The sequence below is a fragment of the Adiantum capillus-veneris genome, chromosome 14 (genome assembly GCF_014529385.1).
Source record: "Adiantum capillus-veneris isolate H3 chromosome 14, ASM1452938v2, whole genome shotgun sequence".
Classification (NCBI taxonomy): domain Eukaryota; kingdom Viridiplantae; phylum Streptophyta; class Polypodiopsida; order Polypodiales; family Pteridaceae; genus Adiantum; species Adiantum capillus-veneris.
This window is the reverse complement of record NC_140944.1, coordinates 43,574,947-43,598,065: the sequence shown is the minus strand read 5'-3', so window position 1 is coordinate 43,598,065 and position 23,119 is coordinate 43,574,947. Positions and strand designations below refer to the sequence as shown.

General features: G+C 40.2%; 1 protein-coding gene across 7 annotated transcripts; it reads left to right on the top strand.

Annotated features, from left to right (window-relative positions):
* The first annotated feature begins 8,637 nt into the window (after window positions 1-8,637).
* LOC147442290 (putative beta-1,4-xylosyltransferase IRX10L) lies at window positions 8,638-19,599 on the top strand. Of its 7 annotated transcripts, none has more exons than XM_086528517.1 (5): window positions 8,638-8,744; window positions 9,610-9,812; window positions 17,732-18,126; window positions 18,347-18,585; window positions 18,806-19,599. In XM_086528517.1, exons 2-5 carry the CDS (start codon window positions 9,695-9,697, stop codon window positions 19,326-19,328), a joined length of 1,275 nt encoding a protein of 424 aa, XP_086384643.1. In that variant the 5' UTR covers window positions 8,638-8,744; window positions 9,610-9,694; the 3' UTR covers window positions 19,329-19,599. The 7 variants fall into 7 exon arrangements, with proteins under 7 accessions (XP_086384643.1, XP_086384646.1, XP_086384644.1 ...); XM_086528520.1 differs by having other exon boundaries at window positions 17,724-18,126; XM_086528518.1 differs by lacking the exon at window positions 8,638-8,744 and adding an exon at window positions 9,099-9,238.
* The last annotated feature ends 3,520 nt before the right edge of the window (window positions 19,600-23,119 follow it).

The window sequence follows — 23,119 nt, the reverse complement described above, 5'->3', positions numbered from 1 at the left end:
GCCCTTGAATTTGCAACTGCATTTGCAAAATTTTGTCCACACTTGTCATACAAAGTGAGCTTATACAGCCCATGACACAAAAGGCCAGATGCACCAATTTCATCATCAAAACTGAGATCATGAATTGTACATTTGTCATCCACAAATTTGACTACAAGTCCGTCTAGCAAGTGCAGATACAGACAAAAGATTCTTCGTGATCCCAAGTACATAAAGTGCATCACTACAAGTGTGAAAGAACTGCCATTTTCAACAGTAAGCACAATCTGTCCAACCCCCTGAGCCGGATAAGAGGCATTGTTGGCACAAGTGACTGAATTCCCATGAAGGACAGACTCGAGAGAGGTGAACAATTCACGATGTGAGGTAATATGCTTTGTAGCACCACTGTCGAAATACCACACATGTGAATCTGCAGCAACTAACATGCATGCATCATGGACAACAAGATTGTAAGTGTACTCTGCACTAAAAGCCCATTCTGCATCAACATCAGCATCACAGTCTCCTTTCAGAGAAGACTCAACAATGGATGCATTTGTAGTGGAACCAGCATTCGCAGTGGAATCACCCTCTTTCATCTTAGCCTCTTTGGAGTTCAACTTAGGACACTGCTCATTAGCTTTATAATAATAACAACGCATCTTCTTTTTGCCCTTATCACCAGAATTTCCAGACGAATTGCTGTCAGCATAAGCATTAAGGACATGTGATTTTCCACTCGTAGAAGAACCATAACAAGTGGCTGCATTGATGTTACCACCCTTTCTTTGAGAAGCAATAAAAGCATGTTCAACTGTATGCTGTCTAGTCCTGTTTTTTTTGGAAAGTGACTCTTGCTACAGCAATGTGCACAATACATCAAACTTGACAACTTCAGGATTTCTTCGGGTCATAAGTCTCCAAGTACAACAAAAGTCTGGTAAGGCATCGTGAACAGTCTGCACAAGGGAATTGTCTGAAATGACTTCACCTGCAGAAATAAGTTGCTCATTGATATCCTTGACACCAGCAAGAAAGTGTCCATATCATCTTCCTCATGCATAATCTTTGACTCCATCTCTTTACGCAGCAATGCAATTTTAGCCTCATCGTGACTTGCATAAAGACCATCCAGAATATCCCAAGCCTGTTTTGCAGATTTTGCTTAACAAATGTGAGGAGTAATGGTGCACTTCACACACACCACAATCAATGCATGAGCTTGCGCATCCTTTACATCCCAATGAGCTTGTTCTATCGTAAGCAAAACAACTCTAGCAGCAGCAATCCTTGCAGCAAGACCTACAACATCCTCAATATCGCCTACATCCTGAGAACCAGGACATACATCAATTCCCTACACAACATTACAGACACCCTTTGACACAAGAACATGTTGCATCATGTAAGCCCACATAGGGTAATTTTCCCCATCCAATCTGTCCTCAACAGCAAACATCTTGAACACATCCGTGTTGTTGTCAGCCATGGTAAATGCTGCACCTGATGTGAAAACTACCCAAAAAGAGGAGAAACAAAGCGGGAACAACACATGCTATATAGCACAAACCGTAGAAGACTGTAAGGCACCTATCATGCAGAAAAAAGCAATGATAGAAATTTTTCACAAAATGACGAAATAGCCTGTGCAATACTACCTGTAGTGGAAACGGAGGCTAAAGCTCACTATAATCGAAGAAAGTGGGCATGCGTGTGCTGGAGCTGCTGGCGACTAAGCCCGGGAGAACGCAACCTGCTCTGATACTAATAGAGAGTGTATTACTTTGTGTGAAATGGAAAAATAGATAGCTCTAGAGTGATGGGCGTATATACAATGCACGGGGGAAAAAAACCCCCTAAAGAGGGAAAAAACACCCCGGCGGTCCTAGTGTGTTCACACACATCACTACCACATGTAAATGGTAACAACGTGAGGATGCAAAATGAAAGGTGCAATAAAAGATCCATTTAATATTATAAAGTTTAAATAACATTTAAGGTAAATCTCAATCATCACCGAAAACATTGAAAGTATGCTTAACTCAACTCTCGTCTAAGGCTTCTTTTAGAAAGACAAAAATCAATGTGGTAATTTTAGTTAAAAAGTACGCTTTAAAGTGATTCTATAGATTAAAACCAATCAAATACAAATTATTTTGAGATTCAATTTACATAAATTGTATACACTGTTATGCATCTTGAGGTTTGGTTCAATAAAACTTATCAAAATATTAATTTAATTGTGACTATCTAAGCATGGAAATGAGAATATAAATGCTTTAGTAAGATTTTTTTTGTGGAGTTTGCTATGATTTATTGATCGATGTAACTTTTTGAAGTCATGCTCATCTTAATAGCTTATATTGCGTGTTAAACAAGAACTTTGAGTGTGCAGTTTTGCAATGTAAAAGAAAGTCTTTAAAGTTTTCATAAATATCACTAATTATTATCCCAAATAATTCTTAAATAGCCTAAGTGAATTAATGAGAGATGGTTTAGATACATTCATACAAGAGACAATTAGAGACACTTACTTTATTGAAGGTCTTTAAGCTAATAGGCCATGACTCTATAAATAATAAATAAGAGACTCACTTAGCTGGGATTCTTGTTAGACCTCTCAAGAACACCAATTAAATACCATAACAAGGCTTATATTTGCTAAGATTTAGAAGAAATTATATGTGAATTGTAAGAAACAATATGAAACTTCACATAGGCATTCTAAAAGAATCAGGAATGGAAAGTCAAGCCATAGTAACACTGTGAAACGAATGAAAATATTTACAAACAAAAAACAGAGAATTTTATAATTGTTTGTATGAAAAGGTAGATCTAATCACTATAAGGAAACAATAAACTTGCATAACATCCATGAAAAGGTGATGTAAGGAAACAATTGAAGGGACAACAAAGTTATTTTACAAAGACCCTTGCCATGTGGCGATCATCAAACCAAAGAATCCAACGGCTTCGGTGTTGGAACAACCTTGCACAATGAACCCTATGGCTTTCCACATGCCAAAAACAGAGAGGGGAAATAAAAAAGGAGAAGGCAATCAACTGTTGGGCCATCCAGGAACACCACTTAGATGCCCATAGCTTGCAAGAGAAAGCAGGTGCTAGGAAAGAAACTTGTATTCTATGGAGAAGGAAGTAACGATTTTAGTGGCGTCCTCAGCATTGCGAAAAGATAATTGGAGCCGCTGCACATACATTTTAAGTACAGGGGAGGATCAGACCCCAAGAGGCAAGAAAAAACTGTTAGTAACAGGGGCACACCTATTCAGAGACCCTCTTTTCAGGAATCTAACCAAGAAAGCACTAGGTAAGCTTAGAAAAGATGTTGACCTCAACAAACACAATGTGTGGGACCTCTTTGCTCGGAGCATCCATAAAACAATCAAAACCTCGGGCCCCCGAATCAAGAGAGTTAGGGAGGTACACCTTATGCATCTTGCAGCGGAGGTACAATTGCTTACCTCCAAAAACTCCAATGGGCTTGCTACTGAGAATGAGCACAAACGATGGATCGAAGCCAAATCTAACCTTGCTAATGAGCAGTTAGAAGATATCAGAAAGGCAAGGCTTCTCTCCAAGGAGACTTTCCTTCAACCTGAAGCCTCTAATCAAGCTCAGTTTTTTAGGGCTTTAAAAATCAAGAAGAGCCGGGGCCACGTCCGCTCGCTCTATGATGAAAAAGGGACAGCAGTTCATAACCAGGATGAGATGACTCATCTAATGTTGAGCTATCTTAGTCAAATCATTGGACGGCCAGAGATCCAATCCCAAGAAGTGGAAGAAGCCAGAGGGACCTTACTTCAGAGTGTCAAGAATAAGATTCCCACTTAGAAGCTAATAGCTTGGAAAGGGCATTTTCCGAAGACTAATGTTTACTAGCATTGCACGCCCTTGGCAAGGAAAAGTCCCCTGGTTGGGATGGGATGACGGTAGAATTTTGTAGAGAATTTTGGGATGGTCTCAAGGGCCCAATCACAAGGTTGGCCAATAAAGCCATTGTCGAAGGGTCGTTGGAGATAAGTGTAAAGAGAGGGCTTATCAAACCCACCCCAAAGCAGATCTGTTGTTCTCAACTGAAACATTGGCGCCCTACAACAATGATGTCTGTGGCCTACAAAATTATTGCTAAAGCAGTAGCCCTCATACTTGTCCCCTTACTAAACAAGATCATCTCTCCCCATTAACATGGGTTCATGAAAGGAAGGTCCATTTACGATAACACCTTGGCAGCAATGGTGGGCATCAAAACGCAATTGTCACAAAGCAAGAGTGAATTCTGCTGCAGTTGGACCTGGATTAGCCTTATGACAGAATAACATGGACATATATAGAAGCCGTCATGGAAGCTCTGGGCTTTAGGCCTCGCCTATGTCGTCTGGTACGTGTACTAGGGGCTGGAAGCCACTCAGAGCTCCTATTCAACGATAGAATTGTGGGCTCTTTTGAGGTCAAAAGGTCTATTAAGCAGGGATGCCCCTTGGACCCCCTGATTTTTGCCATAGGATCGCCATAGGATCGCATCCTTTAATCATGACGCTTGAAGCTAGTACAGGAACGATGGGAGTTGCAAGGCCTGGCTTTACCAGGAAATAGCCAACTCCTAGCAAAACTTTTTGCAGACGATTCTCTCCTCTTCTTGAAGGCGTGCCCCCAAGTCATCAGGAAAGCTCTGGAGATTGTACAAATATTCGTGGTAGCTTCGGGGTCCAAGTGTAATATAGAGAAGTCAAGGTTGATCTCCCTATCGGAAAAATGACTCATTTGACCCTTCTCATTGGTCAGGGGAGATTGTCACAAAAGGGAATATCTTCAGACATATGGGAGCACCCTTGGGGGTGGACATAACTCACAAAAAATGATTCGAGTGGGTGCTTGAAAAAATCAAAACAAAAATGAGTAGATGGGAGTATGCTCTTCTCCCATTCCAAAGTCGGATAAAAGTTATAAATGCCTTTATGATTCCTTATATTGCCTTCACTAGCCCGCTTCTCAAGATGGCTAAGTGTCACTAGAAAGAGTTCTTAAAACCAGTAGAAAGGTTTTTATGGAAAAACAACACGAAATCCTCAGGCCATGGCAATGGGCCCGTTGGGAATCAGTTGCTTGACCGGTGAATCAAGGAGGCCTTGGAATTCTCAACCAAGTGGCCCCCCATGCAGAATCTTGTTGTGCCAAATTTGTTGTTTCCTTGGCTAAACAAGATCAAGTTTGGGTTGTCATGATCAAAGATATGATAGAAGCAACTAAACTTGGCTCAAAAGGTGGTAAATAGAGAGGGGTGGAGATTCATGACAAACTATTTTCCCTGTCGTGGTCTACCCTAAGACTGGGGGGCAGCTCAGGAGAATTGATTAAAAAATGGAATAGAGCAGCAGGAGTCTTAAAGTGGGGGGAACAAACCAGATACTTCAAGAACTCCATTTTGCATTGGTCCCCCTGACTGTCCAAAGTTGTAGATCCACCACAAATTCCCTATTGGATAGAGACAGCCAGGAAGCTGAATAATAAGGGTCTGAATTGACTTGGGCACTTCTGGGATAGTGACAACAAGAGTTGGAAAACCATTGATCTTCTAGTTACCCAGTACCAACTTAATAGCTTGGAGGTCTTGCTTGTCCACAAAGTGATGAAAGAGCTTGACAATATAGTGATGCCAATCTGTGATTCGGAGTTTGACTAGAATGCCAGGAAATGGCCCGGAAGCAGTCTCTTATGGAAACCCCATCCTAAATACATTTATCATACAATGATACATAAGAAGAATTGGTCTAGCCCCCTTACAAGATATGGAAAAAACCATGGACGGAGGATAGGTGGGAGCAAGTAATGGAGAACATCTAGAAGCCTAAGGTTCTGCAGCACATGAAGGTATTTTTGTGGAAGGTAATCTGGGGTGCTCTACCGACGGGGGTGAAGATTCATGAGAGGGGGATTGGCTCAGATCAATGCTTGGGGTGTAGGTTTGCTAGTGAAGATCTAGCCCACCTCTTTATGGATTGCCCAACTATCAAAGGCCTCGCAGGGAAAATATGCAAGTGGATCCAAAGAACATAGAAAATTGGTTTTTTCAAGATTGATCTATTCCTTGGAGGGAAGAATTTAGGTAGTCCTGCCCTCCTCATCAGCACTCAAATCGCCCGGTACTTCTTCTTACATAGCATATGGCAGACAAGGAAACGCCGTGTGTTTGAAGGAGGTTTCGAGGTGGCAAGCTTCGCAAAAATTATACAAGAAATCAAAGTGCTAATATGGACACTCGAGTGCAAGCAACACTCGGAGGATTGGTCTAGGACTACTTGTGCCTTGTTGTCAACAGATGGCATGCTTAGGGCGAGGAAAAATCCTAGCCATCGGTAATTAAAAGATATCAAAAGAACATGACAATGGACTTTGTGTATCGAGGATAAGGGGGCGGGTTGGTAGGAGTGGCTGCCCTGATAGCCAATGTATTTTGGTCCCTCGATGATGTCATGGCTCAACATGAGTATAACAAGACCTTGTAATTTTTTGGGTTGATCAATATAATTCACTGACAATTGTGAATTTTGCCCCCCAAAAAAAAAAAAGAGAGGTACACAAATGTCAACACACTCTCACAAGGGCCTAAAAGAAATAATAATGAAAGTTTATTATCATTAGCTTGACATGTGGCACTAATGCTGTAAATTTTATCCAATGGTTTAGAGATGCACCCAAAATCCAACTCTTCGCTAAGGACTCCTTATGTAATTCAAAAGTCCAACCCTTTACTAAGGACTCCTTAGGTACTCCAAAAAAACTCTCATGCATTGAAATTCCTCCTTGGCTGTTCAAAAGAATTTGCGGAGTTCTTTGGCCACAATATCGCGCAAGGAGAACATCGTGAGTCCACTATACTTCTAAAAGCTTTGGGAGCTATGCTTTTGGCCGACCAATAGGGCAAGACCATGCTTTGAGCCTGCCAAAAACATTGATTATCCTTTTGGCTTAAAAATTCTATTTTGTTTATTCATCTTGAAAAGTTATGCTATTGGGGGTAATAAATATGGCATTTTATGATTATGCAAAAATCCATCGAGATTGTCTATTTTCTAGTCATTTTATGTTGATTGGTGTAAAATTAGGTTGGTAAAATCTATTATAAATTGTTTTTAGTGGTGGCCATTTATTATGGCTCTAAAGAAAGGCAACATGTGCTCTCAAGATTTCACTTTATTGTATTTTAAAGTTGTTTAGGTGTACATTCAAGACTAAACATTGAGTTGATGGGCTTTTAAATTGTGAAAATTCTCTCGTGACTTGGACACCGTGTACCTCTCGGCAAGCCTTGGGATTAAATCAATTGGTTGTCTTTGACTTGATATAAGAACTGAAATTTCTTGTAATTATTGTTCCTAAGTAAAGATTGTAAAGGTGACACAATTCTCAGTGACATAAAAATCTAGACATTCTAATGGGTAAATGAAAAGCATCAAATAGGGAGGTTCAATTTTGGATTTCGGTGTCGTTAGATAGTATCTAATGAGATGCTCTCATCCGTTTCAGGTGAAAAAGCGGGGAGCTATAACGTGGAGAGAGAGAGAGAGAGAGAGAGAGAGAGAGAGAGATGTCATGTGCAAGTGAAGGGGAGCTATGTCCTTGCACAACGATATCGCTTTGGTTAGTTTGGTTTTGGCTCCTTATGTCTTCTTCAATGTTGAGCATAAAGGGGAACAAGACAATTGGACAACTACAAGCATGCTACCTAATGTGGCATTTCAATCTTGTACATGTCTCCTACCCTCCACTATGTATGTGACACTTTCTAAGTCCTTTGATTGAGTCCTTCATCATAAACTTAGCATGTTCTAATTTCTATATGTATCCCTATAAAAGTGAGCGTATGCACATACACACATACATACTTGAATAGAGATATGTATTTACCTTTTGTTATACTTGTATACATACATATACACATATATTCATACATCTATGTGCGTGTATGTGTGTGTAAGTATGTGTAGACATATTCTCTCTCTCTCTCTCTCTCTCTCTCTCTCTCTCTCTCTCTCTCTCTCTCTCTCGTGCTCGTGCGTGTGCGTTTAGAGACATGCAAGACAAGGTAAATTATCATCAATATCCTTTGACATGAAGGATATTCAATGCCACTAAATCTCGACAAATGTAAACATGTTTGTCTCAATCACATGGACAAGGAAACTAGCTAAACCATATGGTTCGATACAATGTTCCAAAAAAGTGTGCCTCAACTTACATTCGTGTAAGATTCAAGAATGTCGCAAGAGGAAAAGGGGAAAAAAATCCACCTAGATCTTGAGGAAAATTGTGTAATAATAGTAAAAATTAGCTCAAAATTTTAAATTCTTCTTTTGGAAGAATCATAGAGAGGAATTGTGTATGATTGAGAAAATGGAAAGGGGTTAATGAACCAAGTAGATTTCTTGTCCTATAGTAGGTGGACATTATTAGAAGGGGTACGTTAGAGATAACCAACAACTAATTAAACTTGATGCCTTTAATATGCTTTCGTTAAGCTTAAAGCACTTTTACTTTGTTCTTTGGGGCGATGGTTGTGATGCCTACTTTGCCTCCACCACTGTAAATTGATGGGCTTCCTACTAAGGCTACCTTGAGCGTTGAAAATATGACCCAAACAAATACCTTAAAAGTTATCTAACAAACGCCTTGTTAATTGAGAGAGTAGTAGGCCTAGTATCCATTGCCTCATTAAGCTACCTTGACTTGGCCTTGCTTTGCTTGTAAGGCCGTCATCCTCCTCATGTTTTTGCTCAAGAATTAATGCCTAAATCTAGTAGTTATCTTGAAACGAGCTTAATAATAGATTCTTTTCTTAATCAACTGAAGTGCATCGCAAATCGTAAAAAGCACGCTCAAGAAAATAGCATTATCATGCAAATTGCTATCCTTAATTATTTCTCTCTCTCTTCTCTCTCTCTCTCTCTCTATATATATATATATATATAATTTTTTATTTTTTAATGTATTTTTCCCACAACAGGCTCTTACAAGTAAAGGTGGCTGTAGTTAGATTTGCACAAGAGTAAAAGAGGCAAGCCTCTCTCTCTCTCTCTCTCTCTCTCTCTCTCACACACACACACACACACACACACACACATTAGAAACTAATGACGTAGTTCTCAGTCCTGTTAAACTTTCACTGTGGCGTATCGGAGCGTGATCTCTCTCTCTCTCTCTCTCTCTCTCTCGCACGCGCGCACACACAGTGTAGTGGGTATGCCGTCTTCTTCCCTCTAGGTTTTCCGTCGCCCTTGCAGCCCAGTATGAATAAAGCTTGCATTGTTTGCTCTCTCTCTCTCTCTCTCTCTCTCTCTCTCTTCTCTCTCTCTCTCTCTCTCTCTCTCTCTCTCTCTCTGCGCCTGCCATAGCTCTTCTAGGGTGAGTAGTACTGACCCAGTGTGTGTGTGTGTGTGTGTGTGTGTGTGTGTGTGTGTGTGTGTGTGTGTGTGTGAGAGAGAGAGAGAGAGAGAGAGAGAGAGAGAGAGAGGGGGGGGGGGGGGGGGGGGGGGGGGGGGGAGAGAGATAGTGTGTGCGTGTTTTGATATACGTTGTAATAATTTCTTCTTCATTTGTTAACATGAGCAGGTTCTAATAGTTGCTGGAATAATTATGAGGCAATTTTTCTGCTTGGGGCATTGAAGGTGTGCAATTGATTAGCTTGAAGAGGAGGATGATGAGGGGGCGAACATCAACATTAAGGACATGGAGCCACTTGCTCTCATTGACGTTGCTCCTGGGCTTTGGCGTGCGAGATCTTGTAGCCCTGCAAACTCGCTTCACTACTACAGGTACATAGTTCCTATATTGAAACCAAGAATAAGAAATGATAGTCTTTCGGTTAACACATTCTTCCTCACTGTTGTGAAACTCCCCCCCCCCCACCCCCCAACCAAAAAAAAAAAAAAAAGAGATGGCCTGTCCAAAAATAAACAATAGTATTGTTGAAGATGGGTGTGTCTCTGTGTGTGTGTGTGTGTGTGTGTGTGTGTGTGTGTGTGTGAGAGAGAGAGAGAGAGAGAGAGAGAAATGGAGAGAGTGGGCTCAAGAAATTAGTGCAATAGTAAAGAGAGTCATCTTTGTTTTTTTTAATCGAAGATTTAACATTAAAGAATAAATAATTATTTGAATATATCTACTTATGACCATCATTACCCTATCTCCAAAGCAGTGCTCGAAACGAACTTAAGTTTATTGTAATTCCACCTATAAATTTTAAATTTGAAGGTGAGAAAATCTTCAAAATCTAGAGCAATTTAGTGTAAAAACCTTCAAATTTAGTCAATTTTACCCCAAAAAAAAAAAATCTCATCCGTAGGTTTCCTAAACTTTTGAGCAAAAAAAATTTGAAGCATTGCCCCAAAGCTTTAAAAAAACCAATCAAACACTAAAGTCTTTGTCACTCTCAAACCACCTCAGCAAAGCATCACATGGGCATTCTAAAACAAAGAAATGGCCCATTGAATAGTAGAGGGACCCTTTGCAAGCTAAAAAAAAATGCACAAACAAATTAACGTATTCTAATCTCTCTTCTTCTCTCTAAAGCATGTTTTAGCTTGCCAACAAAGGTATATCAAAGAAAGATGGGACTTAGCAATCCATGAACTAAAGAACACCCCTCCTTCATGATTGTACGATTAGAATGATCTCTGGCAATTTAGAGCAACTAGCATTGTTTTGATCTTTGAATGTGAATTGCAAGTTGCAACATCTAGGGTAGAGCAAGAAGTAGCAAGATTGTTTAGGACGCCATAAACTCAAGTTGAACTAATTTATTTTTACCATAATTTAATTTGGATATATATATAACAAGAATCTATACTATCTACAATGGGGGGAGGGACGACTCCTTGTCACACGTCAGTAGCTCCTCCATCCGGCGATTCCAGGAAGTATTCTTTGTGCGGGGGGAGAGAGAGAGAGAGAGACAGAGAGAGAGAGAGAGAGAGAATAAATAAGAATAAGAGAATTTTAACGTCGTAGGAAACTATCGAGAGAGAGATAGAGGGGGATTGTGACGCCTACTCAACATTGGGCAATGCCTTCTTCCTTCCATGATCTTCATCCTTGTCTTCTCCCCGTTGCCTGCTTCCTTATGTTGGTGCAACAACTCTGGCTCGCCTCATACTGAGTCTCTTCCTCTCTTAGTTGATTACCCAGCATGTCATCACCTCCTCCTCCTCCTCCTCCTCCATTGTTTTTATTCAATGTCCGCTCTCCACCATAGCATCCAAATAGGATGTTATCCTTCATGGCAAAGGAGCCTACAAGAGGATGCACAAAATTGCTAGTGATGCTATGGGCTAGGAAATCACAAGGATGGAAAAACAAGAAGAAGAAGTGCCGATCTAGGAGGGATTCTCATGGCTACCTAAGTAGAAAAATATGAAGTTAAACAAAGTATGAAAGAATGAGAAAAAAATATGAATGAAGCTTCATCAACTCTTTTGTGGGGGGGGGGGGGGGGGGGGGGGGGGGGACTTGATTTACTCTGCAGCATTGACAAGGGAGCTTCATCATCAACTCTGTGTGTGTGTGTGTGTGTGTGTGTGTGTGTGTGTGTGTGTGTGTGAGAGAGAGAGAGAGAGAGAGAGAGAGACAGGTTGAGAGGGGAGATTGATCATCGCCTCTGCGTGAGGGCCAGAAGAGCGTGATCGTCAACTTTGTGTGCAAAAAGCTTGATCGCCAACTCAGCGCAAGGACCATAGCTTGAAAGGGGATCTTGATCGTCAACTTTCTGCAAGCTACATAGCTTGATTGCCTTAAGCGGTAAGCTTGGTATGCACGTGGATCACATGGAGTGATACCATGAGATGTTGTCTCTTGGAATGCATTGATTGCAGGATATGTCTAACTTGCGTAGGGCCAAGAATCTTAGGGGTGTTTTTGGCAGATGCGAAGCAAGGGTCTCTCCAAATGCAATCCCATACACTTGCATCTTGAAGGCAAACATGCAGGGGAAGATAATAAGTCTTTCTTTTGTGAGCTCACTTAAAGACTGTGCTAAGAAGAAGGATTTGTACCAAGGCAATAAGATACATGCTGATATTTGTGATAGTGGGTTGCTTGAAAAGAACACATACTTAGGCAACACGTTAGTCTGTATGTATGTCAAGTTCAATGGACTTGACAGAGCGCAACAAACCGCATCATCAGCCATGGTGGCAGCTAGATGGGCTCTTCTCCTCCTCACATGCTTAGCTATGCAGACCTTCCTTCTCTAGTGTTTTGCAAGGTCTCAAGTCACAAGTATGCAAATCATAATTTCCAATGGCTCCGGTCTGTTTTCAACATTTGCAAAGATCTGTCCAAATGCAATTACGTACATCATGTATGCCAAATGTGGTACACTTCATAAAACACAAAAAGTGCTTGAGAAGATTCCTGTCCGAGATGTCGTACCTTGAAATGAAGTGATTCTGGGATATGCCCAAGATGCTGATATGGCCAAAAGAATTCACGATGATATGGTTAGTCAGTGGTTGCTGAAAGGAAAAATCGTGCTTGACTCTGCCTTGCTCGACATGTATACTAGATGTGGTGCACTTCATTAAGCACAAAAAGTGCTTGAGGAGCATCAACTTGCAATCTTGTCCAGGATGTCGTCTCTTGGGATGCACTGATTGTGGGTGGTGCCCAAGATGCTGATATGGCCAAAATAATTCACCATGATATGTTAGTCAGTGGTTGTTGAAAGAAAACGTCATGCTTGGCACTGCCTTGGTCGACATGTATGCCAAATGTGGTGCACTTCATAAAGCACAAAAAGTGCTTGAGGAGCTTCCTATCAGGGACGTCGTCTCTTGGAATGAAGATTGTGGGATATGCCCAACTTGGGCAGGGCCAAGAAGCTCTGGGCTGTTTTCGACAGGATACAAAGCAAGGGTGTCTTTGCAGATGCAATCACATATGCTTGCATCTTGAACAATGGACTCGAAAAATCAAAAAAGGAGAGCTAAGCGAGAGAACTCACACTAAGAAGTCATCATCATTTTGGACTTAGGTATAAAATTTTACCCCCTCCATATGACTTTCCTTTGGAAGGCCAAAAATAATATCTTCATAAGATATGGATGTGTTACCGAGACAGGAGCTAGCTCGGTTGGTTGAGTACTTGTCCTCCGTCACCCAGGTGATGGGTTTAAGTGCGTTCGAATGATCTAGTGAATGCTCGAAGGCGTGTTTGTACCATCGTCTACAAGAATGGTGGGTACGACTATTAAAAAAGATACAGATGTGTTAACATTATATATCAATGCGTTAAATATGAAAAAACAAGTGAAAGGGTCACGATGGCTTTCAATAACAATAAGAAAGTGATAAAATTGCTAGGTTGAATTAAACTGGTATTAGTGTTTGGGAAAGGATTGCCTTAGCTTAGTCTTGAGCCGATTGAAAGTTGAGACTAGCTAGCTGCAAACCATGATAAGCAGAAGAAAAACCGATGAAATATGTGAGAAAGTCGTCCAAAAATTTTACAAATTTCAACATTTTTGCTAATATTTCCGGTTTTCTTCTTTGTGAGGAGGAAACTCAACCAACAGCCGCATAATAAAAGAGACTTTCTCGAATGTTAATACTCACTTGAATCAAAATATAGAATGCAAGAAATGCAAAGCCATGTGAAGTTGTGAAATGAAAGGTGAAGTAAAAAGAACTAATTAATATATGTGTGTGTATAGATTTATTAGAATTATGCAAGGTGAAGCTTCACTTTAGCATTCTAAAACAATGACATGCAAAAAAAGGGTAAGATTTTACGATGGCTTTTCAAAAATAAAAATACATATATATATATATATATATATATATAGAGAGAGAGAGAGAGAGAGAGAGAGAGTCACAATCGCTTGTTCTTATGAAAAAAGCTCTTTACTCTTTAAAAGATTTAAAAATAAAAAGGTACACAAAATAAAAGCAATGTAGTCCATCCCAAGAAAAAAGAACGAGTATAAATTGTGTTCATGTTGAAAATAATATAAGATGAGTAAGGACAAAAAAAAATAAACAAGGCAAAGTCTTAAAAAGCATTGTAAGGCTATGAGATGAAAGGGACCCATTTGACAAACTCCATCAACATTTAAGATGAGTCTCCATCGTTGTCATTGAAAACATTGGAAGGATGCTTAACTAGACTCAACACTAAGGCTTCTTTTAGAAAGCCAAAAATCCATTAGCTATGCTTTGGACGGAGAAACGAAGAGAAAAGCACACTCCTTAGAAAATTGATAGACCCCCATACTATATAACTGTTGGTACAATTACTCAAAGGTGGAGAGTGGGCCACCGCTTTAAAGCTAGAGAGAGAAAAGTGAGCATCTTAATTTACAAGTTAGAAAAGTTAGAGAGATAAGGTAAAGGTAGAAGAGGATGGTTGGTACATGTTTAAAGAAGTAACTAAAGAGAGAGAGAGAGAGATGAGTTCTACTCTACGGTGAAAATATTAGATTTGTAACATGCTAGTGTTGAACCATGACATCATCCAAGGACCACAGTTACATCGGCTATATGGGCAGCCACCCCTAACGAACTGCCGCGTGGTTTGCATTTTTACCACTATATAATGAACTATCAAGGGGTTGTTGAATTGGGTATAAAGATTTTCGTAAAAAATTGTTGCATGAATGGAAAAAGATAAGGATGTTGCTTAGGAATCACTATATTTTATGAAAGAGAACAAAAGTGGAGGTGGTTATGAGAAAGAGGACAAAGGAAGGACGACAATAAGATTATAGGTCCACGAAGATAAAGTTAACGAGTACTACAAAGTGAGGAGAAGGTAGGAAAGGAAAAGGGTGATTAGCCAAATTGTTTTTTAATTTTTAATTTTTTTCAAAACTCACCACCGTGAGTAGAATTGAATAAATCAAAAAAACTTACATGGCAAGCCGTGCTCACATGTCAAGCGAAGGCATCAAGTAAACATCAGAGAGACCATAGACAAGGAGACAAAATATCAACACCGATCGAATAAGGGAGGCCATCCCCAACATCACATACCAGTTAGAGCCGATAGGGCGGGGCCCAAGGTCCACATCACCATAAGACCCCTCACAGGGGAGGAAAGCATGGGAGCCACCACACAAACGGGGCGATGCAAGGATTACCAAAGCCCACTCGAGAAGCTTGCCACCGCAGGAGGAAGGATGGAACGCCCATCCCCATCCGCCAATGAGCCAGTCACCAAACAAAAAAGGGTGAAGAGAGGAGCCAGTACGCACTCTATAGAAAGCTGTTGCAAGAACAAGACAATACCATCGTACAGGGCTAAGAGGAGAGCCCACCCCACCACGAGAAGCTTCCGGTGCCACCATGGAGGGAAGAAACTGCCACTTTCCACCCTGCATGCCGGAAAGATCTCAACACGACCACAGACGCCGTTTAAGTCAAAGCCTAGAGGGGCGTCCTTCCTATTCCCAAAAATAGAGTGGCTCAAGCGAGACGCAATCAAGGAACCTAGCAAGATGTAGAGGATGGAGCAACCCGGGCTCTTCCCCCGTTGCTCCACAAGACATGCCCACCTCTCCACTACCGAGCCCACCAACCACCCTCGAAAGCTACCCTGTTGTAGCATTGACTTGAGCCTCCCTCTCAACGGCCTTGTAGGTAGCAAACCCTAAGGAGTCTCCGCTCCGGCTCAACCTTACACCTCTCATAGTGGGGATTTCTTAATTCATTTAAAATAGCGTTTAAATTTTAAGAAATCCATAAACTATCCCTCAAATTTTTGAAAAATTCTTGATACCCTTGTGTCAATTTTGGAGGGTTTGCTCCAATTTTTCTCTTTGTCATTCGCTTCTATAATAGAGATCTATTGTTTAGTGTCCTAAACAAAAGTTTTCGCCAATGAGCTCATAGTTAGTGGCATTTTATGTCTATCTATAGTGAATCACCTTGAGAGCGTGTAATGCCATCATCAATCGTGGTTTTATTGAGGAAGATCCAATCTTTTAATGAGTCTCTTGCCAAAATTTTGAAGCTTTGGATATATATCAAGATACTATGGCTCTCTCCCTCTCTCTCTCTCTCTACGCTCCTGATGCATGGCAAGGAGGGGCTGGAATCCCTCCCTCCATTCTCTCTCTCTCTGTCTCTCTCTCTCTCTCTCTCTCGCGAGAGAGAGAGAGAGAGAGAGAGAGAGAGAGAGAGAGAGAGAGAACTTGCATGAAAATCGAGAGAGAGGCAGGTGGAGCCCGCCGACCACACTAGTATATATAAGACCTTATCAAATCGTGGAACTCTTAGGGACTATTGTGAACAATCAGAGTTGGATGAAGCTTATAGATTATTGCCACTTGGAAAGTTAATAATAGAAAACCTTTTTGGCCTAAGGCCTTAGTAAAGCATGGAGCTCTCGGGAGAAACTGTGTGGACTGCTAGAAAAACCTTGTGGGTCACTGCCACATATTTGTGTTCCTCCTCTTTCTTCTTAGGGAGGGTCAATAACTTGGCATCGTCTTCTATCTATACTTCTATCTACTAACATAATATGGCGAAAAGGAGAGCCCTTTACACGTGTCGCAATTTGTGACTTGAAAGCTAAAGTCCAAAACAAAAAAAAACCCTTTTGCACGCGATAAAGAGGGGAGAGAGGGAGAGGCTGTCAAAGGCGATCGGTCGTATTAGTACTATATCTAATGAGAAGAGAGTCTCCACGTGTCACTCATTAGTTAATTTGAATTTTTTTACTTACAAAACATATGAAGGGGTGGGACGGATGGAATGACCTTTTGACAATTTTTTGACCGTGAACGTCAAAAGACTTACTTTCATTCTTTTGCAAAAAGAGTTTTCACTCTCTACATAGACTACATAGGCTAAATGTATCATGTTAAATCAAAGCCACTAACCAGTAGAATCCCTCAAACTGACATCATTTTTTACCCGAAAAGAAATAAACTTAGCATCATCTTTTTTGTTATAGCAAAACTCACAATTGTGAGTGGATTATATTGAGCAACCCAAAAAATTACAAGGTTTTATCACGCTCATGTTAAGCCATGACAACATCCATGGATCAAAATTACAACGGCTATCAGAACAGCCACCTCAGCTACCACCCCGCCTCCACATCCTTGATACACAAAGCCCATACTCTTGTCTTTTATTTATCGATGGCCAAGGTTTGCCCCCATCCTAAACATTCCATCTGCTGACAACAAGGCACAAGTAGTCCTAGACCAATCCTCCGAGTGATGCTTGTGCCCGAGTGCCCATATGAGCACTTTGCTTTCTTGTATAATTTCTACGAAGCTTGCTACCTCAAATCCTGCATCATCTTATGTATATGTTGCCCAGCATGAGAAATATTTTTCTATTTTTGGCCTGCTAAAATCTAATGATAAGACTTGAAATTGATCACTTGTACTGCCTTTACACCCTTGTTTAGCATTCTTGTACCTTTTACTATATGCTCATTTGAAGAATTATTCATCTTCCTCTCAAAAGTCATTCATTCAAATGATGCATAGATATAACCTAGGTACAAGCATGCATCTATAGTCATCAATGGCTTGTACAACACTTAAATTTATTTTGAATTTGATTATGGTTTAAGTCAACATCAACATACATATTGCCCCCTTATATCCACTATCATGGCATGAAACTAATGCTTAATCTAATCAAGCTCACGTATCCTTTTTTTATTAAAAAAATCCTCCATATAAGTTTAGAAAATTAATCAAGTTCCTTGTTGCAAGAAAGCCAGGTCATGAAGGTCCAAATGTGGAGTTGGGTGAAGATCCAATGAGAAAGATGAAGGTGTATGTATATGACATGCCAAGCAAGTTCAACAAGAGAGTGGTACAAAAAGACATGCGGTGCCTAATGCACATGTTTTCAATTGAGATACATATGCATCTTTTCTTATTGTCTAGCACAGTACGCACACTTGACCCTGAGGAGGCCGATTGGTTCTACACCCCTGTCTACACCAATTGTGACCTCACCACAACTGGGCTTCCCTTTGTCAAATACATGCCTCGCATGATGCGTAGTGCAATCCACTACCTCTCTACCAAGTGGCCCTATTGGAATCGAACAGACGGTGTTGACCATTTCTTTGTTGTTCCCCATGACTTTGGAGCTTGCTTTCATTATCATGTAAGATGACCCTAATCTTAAAGTACTTTTGCACAATGTAATTATAATTTTGAATTTGAAGGTTCACATTAGTTATCTCCTTTACTCTAGTTCCTTTATTTTTATATTTATGCTTTGTAAAAATCTAGACACAAATATATAGATCCAAGCATACATTAGTTCACCATACGATGAGCCGCGGTGTATTTGCAAACACTAATCTAAACATCTTGTCATGCAGGAGAAGGAAGCAATCATGCGTGGTATATTTCCTCTTCTTCAACACGCAACTCTTATACAAACATTTGGGCAGGTAAATCACTCATGCTTCAAAGATGACTCCATCATTATACCTCCATATGTCCTGCCCAGGAGGATCTCAAACCACATCTTACATGCTAGCACACCTCGTTCAACTTTTGTCTACTTTCGTGGAGCCTTCTATGATGTTGATGGTCCAAAAGGGGATTACTATGCTAGGTGAAACTCTACACATGTTATCCACTAATTATTTCCTAATTGAAAGTTTGAGAAAATTTCCAAATAAAGATATAAAATGTATACTTTTTTCAAATAGAATCATGTCAACACGTGATAAAAGCAAGTGTAGTATACTAGCACTCAAGAATATAAGTATAATCTCTGTGATAAATTTCATATTGTTTATCTCACCTGTTTTATTTGTTCAATATACTTGTAGGGGGGTGAGAGCAACCATATGGGAGATATACAAGGACAATGTCCTCTTTGACATATCTTCTGAACATCCAACAACATACTATGAGGACATGCAAAGATCCATATTTTGCTTGTGTCCATTGGGGTGGGCGCCATGGAGTCCACGCATAGTTGAGGCAGTGGAATTTGGGTGCATACCTGTCGTCATTGCTGATAACATAGTGTTGCCATTTAGAAATGTTATACCATGGGATGACATGGTAGTGTTTGTTCCCGAGAAGGATGTGGATATTTTGGAATCCATATTGACAAACATATCCATGGAGGAGGTAACAATGAAGCAAAAGATGCTATCTAGCCCAAGTATAAAGCAAGCATTGCTCTTTTCAAGGAAATCAAAGTATGGGGATGCATTTCATCAAGTGTTGAGGGCTCTTGCTAGTAAGCTTCCTCATAGTAGTAGCATATACCTAAAAGAAGGCCAACCAACCACCCTAAATTGGACCAATGGGAACTCAAGTGAATTTATACCATGGCAAATTTAGTTGTAGTTGAAGGTCCAAGTTCCTTAAATGATTAAGTGATCTTGTAAAAAGTCACAACAATGAGTGTACATAGAACCTCACTTCACCACTATAGAAAATGGTCCCGGAATCCATCATATTTGCCTCTATCCTCCAAATCTTGAAAATTTTGGGCCTTTGTTGTTTTGTAACCTTTTACCTATTCTTTGAGTTCATATTTTGTTGAACCCTTCTACATTTATCAATACTTTGTATCGTATGAAGATTTAAGAAGATTTTTTGTTCTACCTCATTATTTGAGTGCACCATATTTGGCAAGCAAGGAACCGCCGCGTGTTTGAGGGGGATCTAGCTGTGGCAAGCTTTCGTGAAATCACGCAAGAGAGCAGATTGATGATCCCCATGATCGGATGCAAACAAGCCTCAGAGGACTGGTCTAGAACAATACATAACATCTTGTAATAAGTAAAGCCGAGGAGTAGGAGTGGTTTCTCTGCCAAGCAGATAACTTGTAATCCTTTGACCCTCAAGGCTCGGTCCGAGCTCGGGGATTGGTGTATATTTTTGTTCTTAATACTATCCACTCACAATTGTGAGTTTTGCAAAAAAGAAAGATTTTTTTGTTCTCTCCTTCCTTCCATTGAGTTGTCAAAGGTAATGTTCATCAACAGAGTTCAGGTTCCATTGAGTTTTCAAAGATAATGTTCATCAACAGAGTTGAGGTTCATATCTTTATACAAGATCTTGGTTTCCAGCAAGACGTGTAAATATGCCTAGTGATTTGACTTTTCCAATTATCAATTGGTTTTACACGATAAATACAAACAACACCTCAATGAAAAAATTAGATTATTGGATCCTAATGTGAGAGCTAGTGCACTTATTAGCTATTATTACCCTTTGTGATACTTCAAGAACACCATTTACACTAAGGAAATGTAAACATTGTCCCTATTATAACTAGAAGAGACCTTACAGCTATGAAAGGGGTAAATCAAGAAGAATTATTCCTTATGATGGCATCTCTCTCTCTCTCTCTCTCTCTCTCTCTCTCTCTCTCTCTCTCTCTCTCTCTCACCCTATTCCTCCCACACACCTTGGCTTGTATTGGTATGCCGAAGGTCACTCAGCGCATGCAAGTGCAATATATATTTGAAAGATAGCGAGAATGAGGACGAACCAATTAATATCTTTCTTGGGCATGATAGTGGTGAGCGTTGGTTGATGAAGATAGCTTTCTTTATTGATAGTGTGTGGCAAAGGGAGTCAATGCAAGATTGAGATAGAAGCCAGAAAAACAATGAACAATGATGGTTATTGTGGGTATGGTTTACTCCTTATAGAGAGTGGTTCTCTACTTATGATGGTAGCAAGGTTGGATGTGTAGACTCGGGTAAACTTTGCTTGTAGCATAGTTAGTGCGGTTGAGATGCATTTGAGTCTTACCAATGGTTCTCCTTTTGTTCTAAGCAATGTGAAACATGTGTCAAATCTCAGAGTGTCTATTGGGCAACTAGATGATTGTGGCTTTCATTCAAGTTTTAGCAATGGCTTGTGGAAGATTCAGAATGGATCTTTTGATCTTGGCTAGATTGTTGGAATTAGGGTTGCAAGAAAACACACACATCTTGGAGAAGACGAAGGAAGCTCAAGGTACACAACAAAGAGTGTATTACTTAGTGTGCAATGGAAAGATAAGTTAGCGCTAGAGTGATGGGTGTATATACGATGCATGGGAAAAAAACCTCCTAGTGAGGGGAAAAATGCCTCAGTAGTCCTAAGTGTGTTCATACACATCACTACCACATGTATATGGTAACAAATCCCCCCTGGGAGTGATGCGTAGAGCTGGCACATAGAGTATAGAAAAGTGCCATGCCCTGAGGAGATGATTAGTCCACAAAGGGGAGTAAGCCCAAAGCTTTGCGGAAAGCTTTGAACTTCTCACGAGACAATGCCTTTGTGAAAAGATTTGCAAATTTGTCCTATGTTGGCACATAAGCCAAATTGATCTCTACTGCTGAGAGCCTCTCCCTGACATAGTGGTAATGCACCACAATGTACTTTGTGCGAGCATGAAAAACTGAGCTCCTTGCAGTTGCCAATGCGCTTTGACCATCAGTGTATATAGTGTTGGCAGTGTCCTATGCAACACCCAAATCAACCATAAGGCGTTTGAGCCATACATTCAACCGTAGTTGTGAAGACGTTTTACTCAACCACACAATTGGAAGTGGCCACAGTAGATTGCTTCTTGCTCAACTATGAGATACATGAACTGCCTAGCATGAAACAAAAACCACTCGTGGACACTCGCGTGTCAAAACAACCAACCCAATTTGAGTTTGAAAAAGCATGTAAATCTGGCGGCAACGATCTCCCCGTAGGATAAAACAAGCCAAGATATAAAGTGCCACTCAAGTAGAAAAAAATCATCTTGACAGCCTGCCAATGCTTAGACCCTAGGCTATGCATACATACAAGATTAGCTTCTACCCATTTTCTATGGCAAGAAGAAGCTTTGTCTAGCGCATTCAGATTTGTGTACTAAGTCACCAGGTGGTGTTGCTTACTTTCTCATTTTCATAGGCTATTTGCAACGCATGAGCTTTGGCCATATCCTTTGAGGCATGAAGATGAATAACTATATGTATCACTCAAAAATGGATTTTGGAGGTCCAAAATCAGTTAGAGAAGAATCTTAAGTGCTTGAGGATTGACACTTGTAGAGAATATGTCTCCCTTTAACTCCAACACTTATATGATGCCCATGGCATTAAGAGAGCTTATCAATCCTCATGCACTTGCCCAAAAAGGAACTACAAGAGGATGAATTGCATAAATTTTACAGTATCTTCGCATGCTAAGTTGAGAATAGCACTTGGGCTAAGGCTATGAAAATTGCAATGCATGTGAATAAGGGAAAACACCTTTGGCACATGCAGAAAGGTGAAAATCTTTGTTTATCAAATTTTTTTGCATGCACCAAAGGTGTTTATGGCCATAGTGATATAGGTCTGCACTAACCAGCTAATCATGTCAATGTAAGAAGCATCGCAGGCTCCATTATTGCTTCACTTGACCTACTTACTCACTTAGAACTCAATGGGGGCCCTTTTCTACTAGTACAATGATCATTAACCCAATGCTTTATGAAATCTCACTCAATGTAGCCTCAAGACTATGTGTTATCTTCGTGACATCCACAATTATTTGCTTGTGGGGTTCTTCCATTTTTGCTTGCTTTTTTGCATTTTCTTCAAGAAAGCATTGATAAGATTCTTTTATTTTCTTCTTTATCCATAGATCTTCTCACACCCTATAATAGCAAAGCTCTTTTTTAGTAAATAGTAGGTCTATCTGGCCGCTATATTTGTTTATGGCCAACCTTAACAGCTTTGCTTGTCGGGGCAAGCTTGCTCCCAGATTTGCATTTACATGAGTCAACAATAGAAGGCATTGCTTGTTATGTCTGTGTTGTAGAGAATTTAGCATCTTTAGATTGAGAAATAACATTAGCATGATGTAGTTGTTGTTGCTTGGCAAATTTTTTAAAACACTATTCAATAGTGTGACCAAGCTGTTTACAAAATTACACTTCTTGAGCTTTGTACGAAACTTATACTCTAGCTTCCATAAGAATGGCAAAATTATTTCTTCATACTTCATTTCTCTAGCAACCTTGAAGAAAAGGGCGATCTCCACAAACCTCTGCTTTTGGCAAGTACATCCTTTTGATGTCATCGTTCAAGAGCAATTTAGAGTAGCTAGCTACTCAAATAAGAGACTTAGTACATCTAAGTGAGTTTTGA

Coding starts and splice junctions, on each gene's coding strand:
- LOC147442290 (XM_086528517.1), top strand. CDS start 9,695: ATGATGAGGGGGCGAACATCAACATTAAGGACATGGAGCCACTTGCTC. Junction 18,127..18,346: donor GAGCTTGCTTTCATTATCAT/GTAAGATGACCC, acceptor CTTGTCATGCAG/GAGAAGGAAGCAATCATGCG. Junction 18,586..18,805: donor AAAGGGGATTACTATGCTAG/GTGAAACTCTAC, acceptor ATATACTTGTAG/GGGGGTGAGAGCAACCATAT.